The sequence below is a fragment of the Schistocerca serialis genome, chromosome 1 (genome assembly GCF_023864345.2).
Source record: "Schistocerca serialis cubense isolate TAMUIC-IGC-003099 chromosome 1, iqSchSeri2.2, whole genome shotgun sequence".
In the NCBI taxonomy this organism is placed as follows: Eukaryota; Metazoa; Arthropoda; class Insecta; order Orthoptera; family Acrididae; genus Schistocerca; species Schistocerca serialis.
In genome coordinates, this window is record NC_064638.1 from 794,828,385 (window position 1) to 794,844,649 (window position 16,265).

At 41.3% G+C, this 16,265-nt stretch overlaps 1 protein-coding gene across 4 annotated transcripts in view; it reads left to right on the forward strand.

Annotated features, from left to right (window-relative positions):
* The window catches only part of LOC126483725 (valine--tRNA ligase-like), a 215,685-nt gene that overhangs the window by 165,922 nt on the left and 33,498 nt on the right, over nucleotides 1-16,265 (forward strand). The window contains exon 19 of one of the 4 annotated variants that reach the window (XM_050106852.1): nucleotides 7,621-7,792. The exons of the other annotated variants lie outside the window; for them this stretch is intronic. Within the exon in view, the coding sequence (XP_049962809.1) occupies nucleotides 7,621-7,652 (32 nt within the window). The 3' untranslated portion in view covers nucleotides 7,653-7,792. Of the gene's footprint in view, nucleotides 1-7,620; nucleotides 7,793-16,265 lie in introns of those variants that run through there. 4 annotated transcript variants of the gene reach the window in all.

Consider the following 16,265-nt stretch of genomic DNA (forward strand, 5'->3'; position numbering starts at 1 on the left):
TTGATCTCAGCACTGCATCTTCATCAGTAGTAGTCACTTTCGGTGTCACCTTTCATGTTTATTAACATGGGTCAAACCCATGTCAGTCTTTTTGCAAATACACTCCTGGAAATGGAAAACAGAACACATTGACACCGGTGTGTCAGACCCACCATACTTGCTCCGGACACTGCGAGAGGGCTGAACAAGCAATGATCACACGCACGGCACAGCGGACACACCAGGAACCGTGGTGTTGGCCGTCGAATGGCGCTAGCTGCGCAGCATTTGTGCACCGTCGCCGTCAGTGTCAGCCAGTTTGCCGTGGGATACGGAGCTCCATCGCAGTCTTTAACACTGGTAGCATGCCGCGACAGCGTGGACGTGAACCGTATGTGCAGTTGACGGACTTTGAGCGAGGGCGTATAGTGGCATGCGGGAGGCCAGGTGGACGTACCGCCGAATTGCTCAACACGTGGGGCGTGAGGTCTCCACAGTACTTCGATGTTGTCGCCAGTGGTCGGCGGAAGGTGCACGTGCCCGTCGACCTGGGACCGGACCGCAGCGACGCACGGATGCACACCAAGACCGTAGGATCCTACGCAGAGCCGTAGGGGACCGCACCGCCACTTCCCAGCAAATTAGGGACACTGTTGCTCCTGGGGTATCGGCGAGGACCATTCGCAACCGTCTCCATGAAGCTGGGCTACGGTCCCGCACACCGTTAGGCCATCTTCCGCTCACGCCCCAACATCGTGCAGCCCGCCTCCAGTGGTGTCGCGACAGGCGTGAATGGAGGGACGAATGGAGACGTGTCGTCTTCAGCGATGAGAGTCACTTCTGCCTTGGTGCCAATGATGGTCGTATGCGTGTTTGGCGCCGTGCAGGTGAGCGCCACAATCAGGACTGCATACGACCGAGGCACACAGGGCCAACACCCGGCATCATGGTGTGGGGAGCGATCTCCTACATTGGCCGTACACCACTGGTGATCGTCGAGGGGACACTGAATAGTGGACGGTACATCCAAACCGTCATCGAACCCATCGTTCTACCATTCCTAGACCGGCAAGGGAACTTGCTGTTCCAACAGGACAATGCGCGTCCGCATGTATCCCGTGCCACCCAACGTGCTCTAGAAGGTGTAAGTCAACTACCCTGGCCAGCAAGATCTCCGGATCTGTCCCCCATTGAGCATGTTTGGGAGTGGATGAAGCGTCGTCTCACGCGGTCTGCCCGTCCAGCACGAACGCTGGTCCAACTGAGGCGCCAGGTGGAAATGGCATGGCAAGCCGTTCCACAGAACTACATCCAGCATCTCTATGATCGTCTCCATGGGAGAATAGCAGCCTGCATTGCTGCGAAAGGTGGATATACACTGTACTAGTGCCGACATTGTGCATGCTCTGTTGCCTGTGTCTATGTGCCTGTGGTTCTGTCAGTGTGATCATGTGATGTATCTGACCCCAGGAATGTGTCAATAAAGTTTCCCCTTCCTGGGACAATGAATTCACGGTGTTCTTATTTCCATTTCCAGGAGTGTATTTTCCAAGATAATTTTGTTTTGCCCACCCTGTGTAACCAATGAACTGGTGCTCTCATTCAAAGGAAACCAATGGGAAGAGTACTGGAAAGGGATTTACAAAGCAGACAGTACTGACAGAACATTTAACTCTTTTTTAAAAAAAATTTCGTCCAGTGCCTTTTAAGCACTTTTTCCTAAACAACAAGTCAAAGAAAATCAAACCAAAGCTTTGAGAAGGGGTGGATAAGATGTGCAATTAAAGTATGTATGCTGGGTAAAGAAACATCTACCTAATTCAGAGGACAAAATAACTGTATAATATCCAGTCTGCTATGAAAAAAGAAAATATGTGTAGTATACTCAAAAGATAAAACAAAAATAAACCAGAAACTTTTTTAGAAACAAACAAATAAAAAACAATGAGTTAAATCAAATCAAGTTTCCAGGCACTGTCTGTGAGATAGAAATCATTGGCCGTAATTTCCTGGATAACTTATGCCATATGGAAACAACAATAAATTGCAATTAGTAATAAACAACCAAATATAGAGGCATTAGATTTGCCCAAGCAGACTGAGTATTAGGGTTAAATTAAAAAAAAAAAAACTACTTTCAAGGATGAACTTATTAAAATGTTAGTGATCAATTGCCAAAGCATTTACAACAAAATGTTAGAGTTTAATGCAGTCCTAAAAAAGCAGTGGAGCTCATATAATACTAAGTACATAAAGCTGGCTAAAACCCAAATTTGACACCAGGTAGATTTTTGGGGTAAATCAAAGTCTATGATGGAAGTATTGGCTAATGGGAAGTGGAAGTGTTGTATTTGTCATAGTAGACAAGAAACTCAAATCCACCAAGGTAGAAATTGTACTACACACAAGGTTGTGTGGTTAAGATTCAGTATCAAGAGCCTTCAGTGACTACCATAGCAGAATCTTTTTGCAAGATATCTCATGAAACCCAAAGAAATTCTGGTCATATGTAAAGGTTCTTAGTGACGTTGAAGTTAATGTCCATATGCTAACAGGTGGCACAGAAAATGAAATTGGGGTAGAAAAGCAAAAGCATAAATTCTAAATGTTGTAACCCTACAGTCATTAATCAAACAGCTTGTGATACAAGTGCCTCCACGGCTGGCCTAGAGAGGTCACCTCACAACCTGGACAGATGGTACAGCAAGTGCTGTGTTTCAATAAGCAATAATTTTACTATATGTTAGAGGAATTCTTCCTAACATCATGACTTTCAACAACTGTGGATGGCCAGAATGTAAAATAGTTTGTGACAGTTTTTTCAGCCATTTATCTTCTCACGTGCTGGCATCAAGTCTTTACAGCAGCATGCCGATGCCATTACAGCTTTGCTGCACCCTGTTCATATCAAAGAGTTGCAAACCTTTCTCAGAAAGAATTTGTACTACCACAAATTTCCTCCTGGTGCAGCCAAATTGGCCCAGTCACTTCATACTCTCTTACGTAAAGATTTTCCTTTTCACGTGTTGCACATGTGAGTGTGCTTGTACCCTATTAAGGTCAAAACTACACTTGGAACCTTGCTTGCTTACCTTCCAATCAGGCCATCCGCTGTTGGCCATAGATGCCTACCAGTACAGCCTTAAGGTCATTCTTGTGCACAAATATGAGGACAGTTCCAACCACCCTATTGCATATGCTTCCAACACTTTGAATCAGGTGCAGCAGTGCTACTCATAGATAGAAAATGAAGCCCTTGCTATTGTGCACACATTACAGATATTTTCATGTCTCTAAGTTTCATTTGTTTCCTTATCTTAAACTTTGGTTTCTCTTTTAAATCTTTCAGAATCTTTACTGGGTAAAGCTCCCCATTGCCAGCAATGCTTGGCTCTCTTTTTGTAATGCTATAACTGTAAGATTTATTTCCAATTCACAGCTCAGCACACCAATGTGGATACTCTTTCTAATTTATCAACTGGCATTTGATCAGGATGAATTGTTGTGTTTCCATTTGGACATTGAAGCTACATACACTTTGGGTTGTTTTCCCATGACTATTTCTTGGATTTTGGTGGCTGTCATGGCTGATCCTGTGTTATGTCAGTGTGTTCAATTTGTCCATCATGATTTGCTGGGTAAACCACCAGGCCAAGCATCAGATCCTTTGTGTAATTAGTATGCTCTCTGCCACCACATCCCTGTTCTTGATGGCATGTTACTGTTGGCTACTTAAGAGTTGGCACCAAGGGTTGTGATCCTGTTTGCATTGCGGCGGCACATGATGCGCCTTCTCCATCTGGACCATTGGGGCCTTTATCAAACAAAATTGCTGGCATGTTGCCATGTGTTTTGGCTGGGTATTGACAATGAGATCATGCATGTTGTGACAACTTGCCTGCAGTGCATCACCCAGCAAGTGGCACCAAGAGCCTCTCTTTCCCCATGACCCACACTTCAGTGTTGATCTTGTGGGCCTGTTTCTGATCTCCTTCTGGCTTGAAGTGGTTGATGCATTCTCAGAATTTCCTTATGTGTTTCATTGCTTATCCACGTCTTTTTACCTTAAGCATTTTGCCATGTATGCTTGTGACGAACAACTTCCCGCAGTTTGTTTCTCAAGATTTTGAAGACTTTTGTACAAAGAGTGGCACCTGGCATATTACAGCCCCTCCCTTTCATCCCAATCCAATGGAGAGGTGGAGTGGCTGCTCTCTACATTCAAAACCCAGATGAAAAAAAAAATATCACTCAATCTTCTCCCAAGGAAGCCTCTGATAGGTTCTTGAGTTCATATAGGTTCAGTCCAGTCAGCAACCAAAGCCTGACTGAGCTACTCACAGTCACCAGCTCCATACACTGCTTCATCTTCTATGACCAATGCTCAGCCACCCACTGGCATCAACCTCTCAGCGATTCCATCCAGACATCACCATCAGGGCCTGTAGGTTTGGCCAGCACCATAACTGGATAGAGGGGTCATATATCAATGCCAAGGCCACCACCTCTGCATCATGCTCACTTCCATTGGCTTTGTGTCACTGACACTAGAACCGCTCCATACATACGTGATTGACTGTGCACCAGGGAACCCTCCACCCCTGCAGCTGCATCTGTGACCTGCACTGGTCCCTGCACCATGGGCCACACCTCTTCTGGCTTCAGCACCATTGTCACTCTGTGTCCCACTGCCACAAGGTGGAGAAGTCAATACCAGGACACCTCCATCTTCGCACCCTCATTGCCAATTCCACTGCTGTCTTCCCTGCTGCCTCCATCACCATGTGCCTGTCCATATTTGGACATAAGTGCAGCACCATCATCACAAGTGCTCCCGTATGGTCTCTCATGGGGGATTGGGCACTGTGCCTGCCAGCATCGGCACCATTTCAGACCATATTCTTCTGTGACAGAACGACACCTGATCCAGCAGTCTTTACTTACAAATGAAGGCATGGACATCTCCATAGTGAACACTTTTCCCCAAAGGTGGAGGAGTGTTGTAACCCTATAGTGTGAGCACATACAATCAAACAGCACATGATAAAAGTGCCTCACCAGCAGGCCTAGGGAGGTTGCCCAGCAACCTGGACAGATGGCGTAGCAGCTGCTGTACTGTGTGCACAGCAGCCCAATATAAACCTGGTGCACTGGGCCCTCAGCCACAGTTATGTTTGCTTGCTTTTTGTGTGCTTACCTACAATAATGTATATTGATGTGCTCTATGGTTATGTGACTGTGTACTTTTCTATACTTCATTCAGTGTTATTGTGGATCTCTTCATGTGGCAGCAGACTAAAAATTGGTTGGTATTAGTTCTGAGATTGCATCTGTACAACATTACAATAATAAATTAATGCAGTTTTACAAAATTACAGTGATGTATGAGAAAGTCTGATTTTCAACCAGTTTTTCCCACGTGGGAAAACTGGCTGATCCTCAAGTACCAAAAATGAATTAGATGTTTTACTTACTCCCACTGAGGATGTGAATCTCTTGCCCAGCGCAAAGTTGAAGTGACTGAAAAAAAGTGCATGTGACTCCTGTATATATGAAGAGTAAAAAGAATGGACTCGTGAAATTACAGCCCAGTAAAGTTAACATTGTTTTACTGCAGAATTCTTTAGCATATTCAGAGTTTGAATATAACAGATTTCCTTGAGGCAGAAAAGCTTCTGTCCACAAATAAGCAAATATTTTGAAAGCATTGCTCATGTCAAGCTGAGCTTACCCTTTCCTCGCTTGATATCCTGTGAATCAGGGATGAAGCGCAACAGGCAGATTCCATATTCCTAGATTTCCGACAAGCATTTGACTCAGTGTACCACTGCAGACTGTTAACAAAGCTTCAAGCATATGGAATAGGTTATCAGATATTTGAGTGGCTCGAAGCCTTCTTAAGCAATAGAACCCGTCCTGGACGGTGAGTGTTCATCAGAGACATGGACATCATCAGGACTGCTTCATGGGGGATAGGACTGCTCTTCTTCTGTGTATATGAAAATAATCTGACAGGTGGGGTGAGCAAGAATCTGAGATTCTTTGTTTGATGCTGTTTTATATTGGAAATTATTGTCATTGAGTAACTATGGGACAATACAGGATGATACAGACAAAATTTATATTTAATGTGATGAACAGCAGCCTGCTTTAAGTGTAGAAAAATGTCAGTTAATGCAGATGAGTAGGAAAAACAATCCGTTAATGTTCAGATGCAGTTTTAATAGTGTGCTGCTTGACACAGTAACATCAACTAAATATCTAGGCATAACACTACAGAATGATGTGAAATGGAATTAGCGCATAAGGTTGGTGGTAAGGAAGGAAAGTGGTCAACTACAGTTTATTTGTACAACGCATCCTTGAGTACTGCTCAAGTGTTTAGGATCCCCACCATGACTGATTAAAAAGACATGAAAACAGTTTGGAAGGATGCTGGTAGATCTGTTAAAAGTAAGTTCGCTCAAAATGCGAGTATTGCAGAGTTTCTTTGTGAACTCAAATGAGAATATCTGGAGAGAAGACAATGTTCTTTTCAAGAAAAGGTATTGAGAAAATTTAGAGAACTAGGATTTGCAGCTGACTGCAGAATGATTATCCTGCAGACAATGTAAATTTAAAATATAGTCTGTGAAGGCAAGATAAGAAAAATTGGGAATCATATGGATACATATTGACAGTTGTTTCTCCCTTTCTCTATTTACAAGTGGAAAAGGGAAGGAAATGACTAACATTGGTACATCGTACTCTCTGCCATACACCATACAGTGGTTTGTGGAGTATGTATGTAGATCTAGATGCATAAATGCCACAAGTGCTCCATGAAGTGATCAGTATTTGAGGTCACTACTGTTGTTCCCATGATTATCTTTCTTGCAGAAAGAAAACTTTCATTGCACAGAATAATGTTGTAATATGGAGTGCTCACCTTTGGTAATCGCACAAACACCTGGGGACTTCTTCATTGAAAACAGTTTAGTGGCCACAGAATCAGATTTACTGTGAAGGAAGGAATATGTCATGTGTAACCTGTGAATGTTCTCTTTAGGTGAACAGTCAGTCAGTCACTCGTTGATGTTGGTCAGTTCTTAGCCCACACTAATCATCTTACCTGTATTGATGCTCCTCTGACAACGCTCCTAGTACAGTTTTAATTAGCACTCTTCTTATGTAACTTTAATCAAGGAAGTTGGCAAAGGCTGGGCCGGCCGGAGTGGCCGAGCGGTTCTAGGCACTTCAGTCTGGAACCGTGCGACCGCTACGGTCGCAGGTTTGAATCCCGCCTCAGGCATGGATGTGTGTGATGTCCTTAGGTTAATTAGGCTTAAGTAGTTCTAAATTCTAGGGGACTGATGACCTCAGCTGTTAAGTCCCATAGAGCTCAGATCCATTTTTGGCAAAGGCTGGCCATTCAAAAATAATGTACAGGTTGCCTTTTAATATGAATCAAAATAAACAGCCACTATAATAAAATCAAAAGATTCATCTTGCTTACCTATTTCAGTTTATAGACAGTGCTTGTGATGAAGTGATATAAATACAACTGGAAGGCTATCCAAAAGTTGGTATGAGGCATAATTTTCTGAATTGTGTTGTGGAAACATAATAGAAGTGACTAGTTACAGTAATTTTCGTTTTCAGGTGATATTTACAACAATCTCAGTCAAGACTAACCTGTTTACCACATGCCAGTATCAGGAGTGAGAACTGCGTTAAAAAAGTGCAGTATGATTGCTTAACATTTATTTATTGAAGTTTTACAATGATAACAAATCAAAATTTAAATAACTGTCTGCCACAGCAATTAAAAATTAGACAGTTGACAATAAATGGCTTTTTCACTCATCTGAAAGAATGTTCCATCATTGGTTACGGTCAACCAATACTTAGGGTCATTTGTAAGCACTCACAAAATGTTATATACAATGGGTACTCGAATGAGCTGCAAAATAAATCAGATAGGACTTGACCATGACAAATGGTTGTAATCTGTGGCCTTTACATGTGTGACATTAAAATTCCTCCTACACTGATAATTGAAATAGTTTATATCATTATAACACACTCCAGGCTTGGAGTTTTAAGGAAAAACAACATGCCAGTGAACATCTAAATAATACTTCTGAAAATGATTAGCATGTGGAGGAGGACATGGCTTTAAACAACACTCTACTAGTTCAGAGTTTAAATTTTAATTAACATAAAGAAGGAAAGCAATGAGGAGGTTCCATGAAGAATCAGAGAGGAAAGGTATATGTGGAAAACGCTGACCAGAAGAAGGGACATAATGACAGGACATCTGTTAAGACTTCAGGGAATAACTTCCATTGTGCTAAAGGGAGCTGAAGAGACTAAAAACTATAGAGGAAGACAGAAACTGGAATACATACAACAAATAATTGAGGATGTAGGTTGCAAGTGCTGCTCTGAGATGAAGAGGTTGGCACAGGAGATGAATTCATGGCAGGCCACATCAAATGAGTCAGAAGACTGATGACTCAAAAAAAAAAACACACACCTAATATGTGGAGCTCTTCTTAACTTTCAAACCCCCAAGACAACATCATATATATCGTATAACCTGCCACATTCTCAAATTCTATAAGACCAAAACAGAAAAACTTCATAGGAACTCTCAACACAAACACTCTCTTCACAGTAGGTAAGCTCAAACAACTCACAAATACCATGGAAAAATTTCACGTAAAAATCCTTCATATTCAAGAAACACGATTTACAGATGAAAATCATTTTGATTCAGGAAGCTTCAGAATCTACAAAGGAAAACCTGCAGTCCAGCTGAACAAGGGACCCAAACAATTTGGCACAGCTTTTGTTGTGCATAAATCAATTAAAGACTCAACAATAAAGTTCCATTCAACATCAGAAAGAATATTGACAATCTCAGTAAAATCTGGAGACTAGGCATACACACTGATAAACGCACGTGCCCCCACTAATGATTACAATAGAAAAGATCCACAGACAATAGATGACTTCTAGGAACTACTGGAGGGAACCTCAAATAAAATCCGTACTCATCATGTGAAAATTATGTTAGGAGGTTTCAATGGACAACTCGGCAAAGAGAAAAATTTCAGGAAAACAACAGGAATTCATACAGCTCACAAGAGAACAAATAAAAACGGTGAGAGACTGATAAACTTCTGCGAAAATTTTGATCTTAAAATCATGTCTACACAATTCCTTAAACCTGTAAACAAACTTACAACATAGAAATCACCAAATTCAACTTTGGGTGAATTTCAGTTAGACCATGTTCCCATATCTAATAAGAATACCAAATAAATACTCAACATACGAACAAGAAATGCGATTTTTTGAGTCGGACCACCATCTGCTGCAAATAAAGATTAGATTTCAACCTGACAGGAAGAAACCACCAATGAACAAAACAGTTAGAATTGATCCAGAATACCTTAAACTAAACAAGAGGGAAATTCTCCAGGAAACTGGGCAATCAAATGCAATGAACTGGAAGGAACTTTCAGAAGAACACTATGAAATCTGGCAAACCTCCAAGAAAGAGAAAACACAGATGGCGGAACAGTGCATGTGATCAAGCAACAGAAGAAAGAATACAAGCTTGGAAAACTTTCAGTAGCAACAAAACTACAGAAAAAGTCAGGAATTTTTGAGAATATGGAAGAGTTCATCCAAGGCAACATGAAGAGAAAAACGTAGATATGATATAAGCCTGCTTAAAGAAATTGAACAAGAATTTATCAAGAACAACACCAGAAATTTTTACAAAATTTTCAAAGAAAACCTAACAGGGTATCAACCACCTAATCTATGCTTTTGTTGGCCCGATGGATCACTGGAAACCAACCCTGAAAAGAACTGTCAAATTTTAGCTAAATATTTTCACCCACTTCTCAACTGTGAGCCTCCAACAGAAAAACTAGATTTTGAAAAACCCACATCCAATCCTGATTCAAATCCACCATCTCTTAAAGAGGTAAAGGAAATAATCAATTCTTTGAAGAACAACAAGTCTCCAGGGGAAGACAGAATCATAGCAGAAGTATGGAAATTAAATGACAATAATCTCACACAAGCAACCCACAGAATTATATCAAATATTTGGGAAACTGAACAAATACCTGCAGAGTGGAAATGTGCATTAATTCACCCTCTCCACAAAAAAGGTGCAATAACTGATCCAAATAATTATAGGGGAATTTCATTGCTCCCTGTAATATACAAAATTCTTTCAAAGGCCCTGTTAAACAGACTAGAACAACAAGCGGACCAGTTAATAGTGGAGTATCAGGCAGGGTATCGCAGAAGTCGATCTGGCATTGAACAGATATGGAACTTAAAAACAATTTTGGAAATGAGAAGATTTAGAAATACTGTGGTAACTTTTGTCGATTTTAAAAAGGCTTACGATTCAATAGATACACAAACATCATTTCCCACTTTAGAGGAGTTCAGGATTGACAGTAAAACAAGGTCAATTATTCAACACGCATTAACAGATACAACCTCCAAAGTTAAATTCATGGGAGAAATATCAGAAGCATTTCATATCCATACTGGTGTTTGCCAAGGAGATGGAATGTCCCCCCTTCTGATTAACATGGTTCTGGAAAAAATTGTGAGGACATAGGAAAAGGAAATAAAAGGAATTCAGCTTGGGATTAAAAAAGATCAGAGAATTGGGTGAAGTGTCTGGCTTTCGCGGATGATCTTGCCATTTTAATGAACAATAGAGAGGAAGCCAAACTTGCATTGGAAAAACTACATGAAGGGCTACAAATCTCCTTCGAGAAAACACAGTATATGGAAAACAAACCTGCAGATAATCTCCCCATTAATACTCAATACGGGAAAGTGGCACAATTTGCCCACTTCAGATACCTGGGAGAGATAATCCAACTATCAGGACTGAACTCAATAGCCAATAAAGATAGAATCTCCAGATTCCAAAAAGCATATAAGCTCACCTGGAATCACTATAATAAGAAATCTATTTCTGTCAATGCGAAAATAAGGCATTACAGCACAGTAATCCTACCAGAAGCACTTAATGCTGCAGAAAATACAGCGATTCATGGTCATATGAAGATCAGAGAAATTGAAAAGCAAGAAAGAAAAATTCTGAGGAAAATATATATACCAGTGTTTAGGGAAGGAATTTTGATGAAGAGGCCAACTAGAGAGATTTACAAAGATATAGAAACAATAACAGACACCATTAGAAAGAGAAGGATGAAATTTTATGGACATATCAGCAGGATGAATAAAAGCAGGTTCACAAGACAAATCTTTGAGATAGTAAACAAGAGCAAAAACAAGACAAAGTGGATCATTGAAGCAGAAGAAGACATTAAAGAACCGGGGATCACACAGGACAACATAAACAATAGAGAACAGTTTAGAAGCATCATAAAGAAACACACACTTAAACAAGAACATACAGAGAACAGAATGGGAAAAAGATGGCCGGAAGAATGCGAGAGAGAACATAGTGAACGTATGAAGAGAATTTGGGAAGAACGAAGAAAGAAGAAGAAATCGTGACTACTCAAGTTCAATCACTCTCTCAAAAGGGAATAATCAAAAATAATAATAATAACAACCTGACACATATAATTGTACTTGTTTAAATTAAAGACTAATATTACACTTGCTGGTCACACCCTCGTGGTTCAGAATTTTAGATAATTCTAATACAGGGGGCACCAGGTTAAATCTTCAGCTAGTAGACCACTTCGTACAAATGGGCCATGTGCCTTCACACACCACACCCACAGCAGCAACGAGCTCCATCAGTACTGACCCCAGTGCCTACTTAGTTCCATCTGTAGTGACTATAGCCAGGTCAGAATGGAGCCAGCTGTGATCCAATCTAGTTCATTTGCCCAAGCCAAAACACCAGGAGTCCAGAAATGAACCCTTGAAACACCCTGGCAGTTCCAAGTTCACAAGGTATGAGAAGCTGACCTGTCTGAAAAACAGTCTAGAATTAAGGTGGCCACAGTAGAATACAGTACTGCTTGCATTCTATATTTCACTGAGTAGAGAGCATCTATCCACAACACATTCGCTGTTGAAAATTCGAGTATTCTCAAATATTTGAACCAAGATTTCATTGAGAAACTTGTTTTCAAACATAGATAGTGCCAGTTGCTAAGCAGAATTCCTGAACAGAAGGGACCCGACTCTCTGATGCATGTACCATCATAAAAAGTCACGCCACTGTGCTGTCAACCTTTGTATGTAGACAATTTCTGTTGGAGCTCACAGTGACAACTCCCACACTGTACTGTCACCTCAGATCCTTCCTGTTCATAGGCTCACAAATGACAGGCTTTGTAACTGACATAAATCCATCTTATGATAGGCCGCTCTGGCCTACCTCCTTGACTTTGGCACAGAAGGGGCGCCACCACGCAGAGCCAAAGATCACACAGCTCACATCAACGACAATGTGTCATGAAGCTGCACACCTAAAAGTTTGCATTTAATGTACACTGCATTACCTGTAAGCCAAAGAATGACAATAATAATAATAATTCTATTAGATGTGGCCATTGACAAGGTCTAGTTTGACACCTTATCTGCAGGTGAGATTTGCAGCATGGAGAAAACACTGTTCGACTATGGCTAATAGAAATTTTTATTCTGGTGCTTTCTCAGCATAATGTCTCTGAGTATGCACATACATAGTGGAAGACATCGACAGGTTGCAAATTTGATGTAGCATAAATATTACATCCCCTTTAAAAAGGTAGTTTAGTACAGTTTCACAGTACATATATTTTCTAATGAAACGTGTTGTACCTGTATATAATACCCCACACTTTGAAAGGTGATGATAATACCTTAAATTTTAAAATAAATGGAACACTGAAAGTTAGTGCTTTCAATTTTCACTCAGAAAGTGATGAATTATACTGCAATCAAAGTTTTGAGTCATTTGACTTATGCCTCAAATTACCTGGCAGATACCATAGGTAACTTTTAAAAATATACTAAAAATCTTGTTTCCTGTATACTGAGAAAGAATAAACAATAATGTATTTACTTCGTGTTGTCAAACTGAAATATTTTCTTTGTTTCATACACTGATGAGTATAGTGCTGGTTGCAAGATTTAATGCTAGCTGGTGGCATTCTGGGTGCATGATGTGGTAGGAAAACCCTGTAACTGGAACAGGAACAAATGGTAAAACAACACAACCATTACGTGTTCCCATGTTGACTTAATGACGTTTTCTATTATAATTGCAGTGGGCATGTTATCATCAAAATGGAACGTGTTGCCTGGTTGGATAAACTGTGTTTCTCAATACACCTGGTTAGTGGTCATATCTGGATATGCCTTCATCCAGGTGAAACATGCAGTCTGCAGTGAATACAGACAATGGTATGCTACGGGAACATTCACTTGGGCTTCTGTGCGGTTGGTGGTAGTAATTGTAGGAACCATGACAACTGTGGTCTATGTGGACATTATTGCAGACGACCTGTATCTGTTAGAGACTGATGTCTGCCCAGACAGCAAAGGAGTTTTCCTGGAGGATAACTGTCCATGGAAACATGCCAGAATTGTGCTACAGTACTTTGAAGAACTTGTGAGTGACCTCATGTTGAAGCCTTAACCACCAAATTTGTACAATCTGAACTTGATGGAACACATATGGGAGACTATGGGGCACCAGTTCCATGTCCACAGACCACTAGCCCATAATTTACAGGAGTTGCATGTTCTGTGCATAGATATCTGGTGATACATATCTTCAAAAAATTGTTGAATCCATTCCATGCAGAATCACTGCTGTGGTTTGTTTCAAAGATTGACCAACATGACATTAAGCAGGCGATCATAATGTTTTGGATCACATATATAAATTAACAGTGTTTACCTGTACATAGAAATAAATTATGCTAGGAGCATGTAAATTGATTTGTTCAATATCATTATGGTATGTCACTGAAATCATCTAAGGAATATGTAACTACACTCATGCTCATAAATTAAGGATAATTGCAGAATGTGGTGCCACACAACGTGGCACTACACAAAACTGACACTAATAGCATAAGCACATAGGGAACACACACAACATGGATCTGTAAGTCCACGGTATTGGTGATAAGTTGAGAAAACCGTCCCAAAAAACATGTGCTACAAAACGCCACTGTTTCCGCGCAAGTATCCCGACATCAATATGCGATATGATCACCAAGCACACATACACAGGTCATACAATGGGTTGGCATACTCGGGATCAGGTGTTCGATGAGCTGCTGTGGTAAAGCCTCCATTCATGCACCAGTGCCTGTCAGAGCTCCTGAAGTGTCATAGGGATTTGAAGACGTGCAGTCATACATCAACCGAGAGCATCCCAGAGGTGCTCAATGGGGTTTTGGTCTGGAGAACAGGCAGGCCACTCCATTCGCCTGATATCTTCTGTTTCAAGGTACTCCTCCATGATGGCAGCTCGGTAGGGCCGTGTGTTATCATCCATCAGGAGGAAGGTGGGATCCACTGCACACCTAAAACGGCAGCCATACTGGTGCAAAATGTCATCCAGATACACCTGACCTGTTACAGTTCCTCTGTCAAAGACATGCAGGGGTGTAAGTGCACCAATCATAATCTCACCCCACCCCACCCCACACCATCAAATCACAACCTCCATACAGGACATTAAGGGGTTGGTATCTGGTTCCTGGTTCATGCCAGATGAAAACCCAGCGAGAATCACTATTCATACTATACCTGGATTCGTCTGTGAACATAACCTGGGACCACTGTTCCAATGACCGTGTACTGTGTTCTTGACACCAGGGGCTTTATGGGCTCTCCTGTGTCCAGGGGTCAGTGGAATGCACCTTGCAGGTCTCCGGACAAATGAACCATGTCGATTCAGTCGTCTGTAGACTGTTTGGTGGAGACAACTGTTCCAGTGGTTGTGGTAAGGTCCCGAGCAAGGCTACCTGCAGTACTCCATGGCAGTCTGCAGGCACTGATGGTGAGATATCGGTCTTATGGTGTTGTACACTGTGGATGTCCTGTAATGTAGTGCCTGGACACATTTCCTGTCTGCTGGAATTATTGCCATAATTGTGAGATCACACTTTGTGGCACACGGATGTCCTGTGCTACGACCTGCTGTGTTTGACCAGCCTCCAGTTGCCCTAATATTCTACCCCTCATAACGTCATCAATATGTGTTCTTTGAGCCATTTTCAACACACAGTCACCATTAGCAGTCTGAAAACATCTGCACACTTACTCGTTGCACCATACTCTGACATGCACCAACACACCTCTGCGTATGTGCAATGCTGCCAGCATCACCATGCGATGACTGCAGGTCAAATGCACCACATGGTCATACCGCGAGGTGATTTAAACCCGCAGACCACCCACCAGAGCATTGTTCCACCATGTATCAGCATTATCCTTAATTTATGAGCACGAGTGTAATTAAAGAACATAACCTTCATCTGAAGCAACAGTTGAAAATTTGCACTAGTTGCTGAACATTTACATCCAGCTGTTGTCTCTTCACAGGAGTAGCACCAGTGCAAACAAATGTAAACAGAGAACTTGTCTTTGTTACCGTATTGATCATCAACTGTGTGATATCTACTGCTGGGTAAAGGCCCCTGTCAGGCACTTCAATGCCTTATAGTCTTAAGTCGTACACATTGGTGCTTCCATTAGGTTACTGGGCTTCCATTTAGTTATTGGAATCCATCAGAATACTTGACTGGTCCATCTGCCATCCATTTTCCTGGCAGCTTGTTCTGCTTACATCCATGTCAGTTTCATTAAGAGTTGAAATTATGACTTCCACTTCAAACTGTTTCTCTGGTCTATTTATTGATTTTTCCTGTGTCTATTAGTAATTCCCATCAACAAGACAAGGATAGATTGTTACTAACCATATAGAGGAGATGTTCAGTAGCAGAAAGACAAAATGAAAAGACAGCTACAAATTTTAGCTTTCGGCCAAACACACACACACACACACACACACACACACACACACACACACACACACACACAGGACCATCACATATTCCTTGATTGCTCACTAAGTAACCCTTAATTTTGTTATGGTTTTAGCCTTTGAAAGCCATGTATCACTCTGGTAAGTAAAAAACAGTGATGCATACTGATTGTAAGCCTTTTGCTTCAGACAGAAAGAAATCTTCCTTTTGGATATTCTTTAATTTATGAAAAGCATTCAGTGTCATTGTTACTTCTGTTTATTTCTTTTACTGATCATCCAGCTGCCT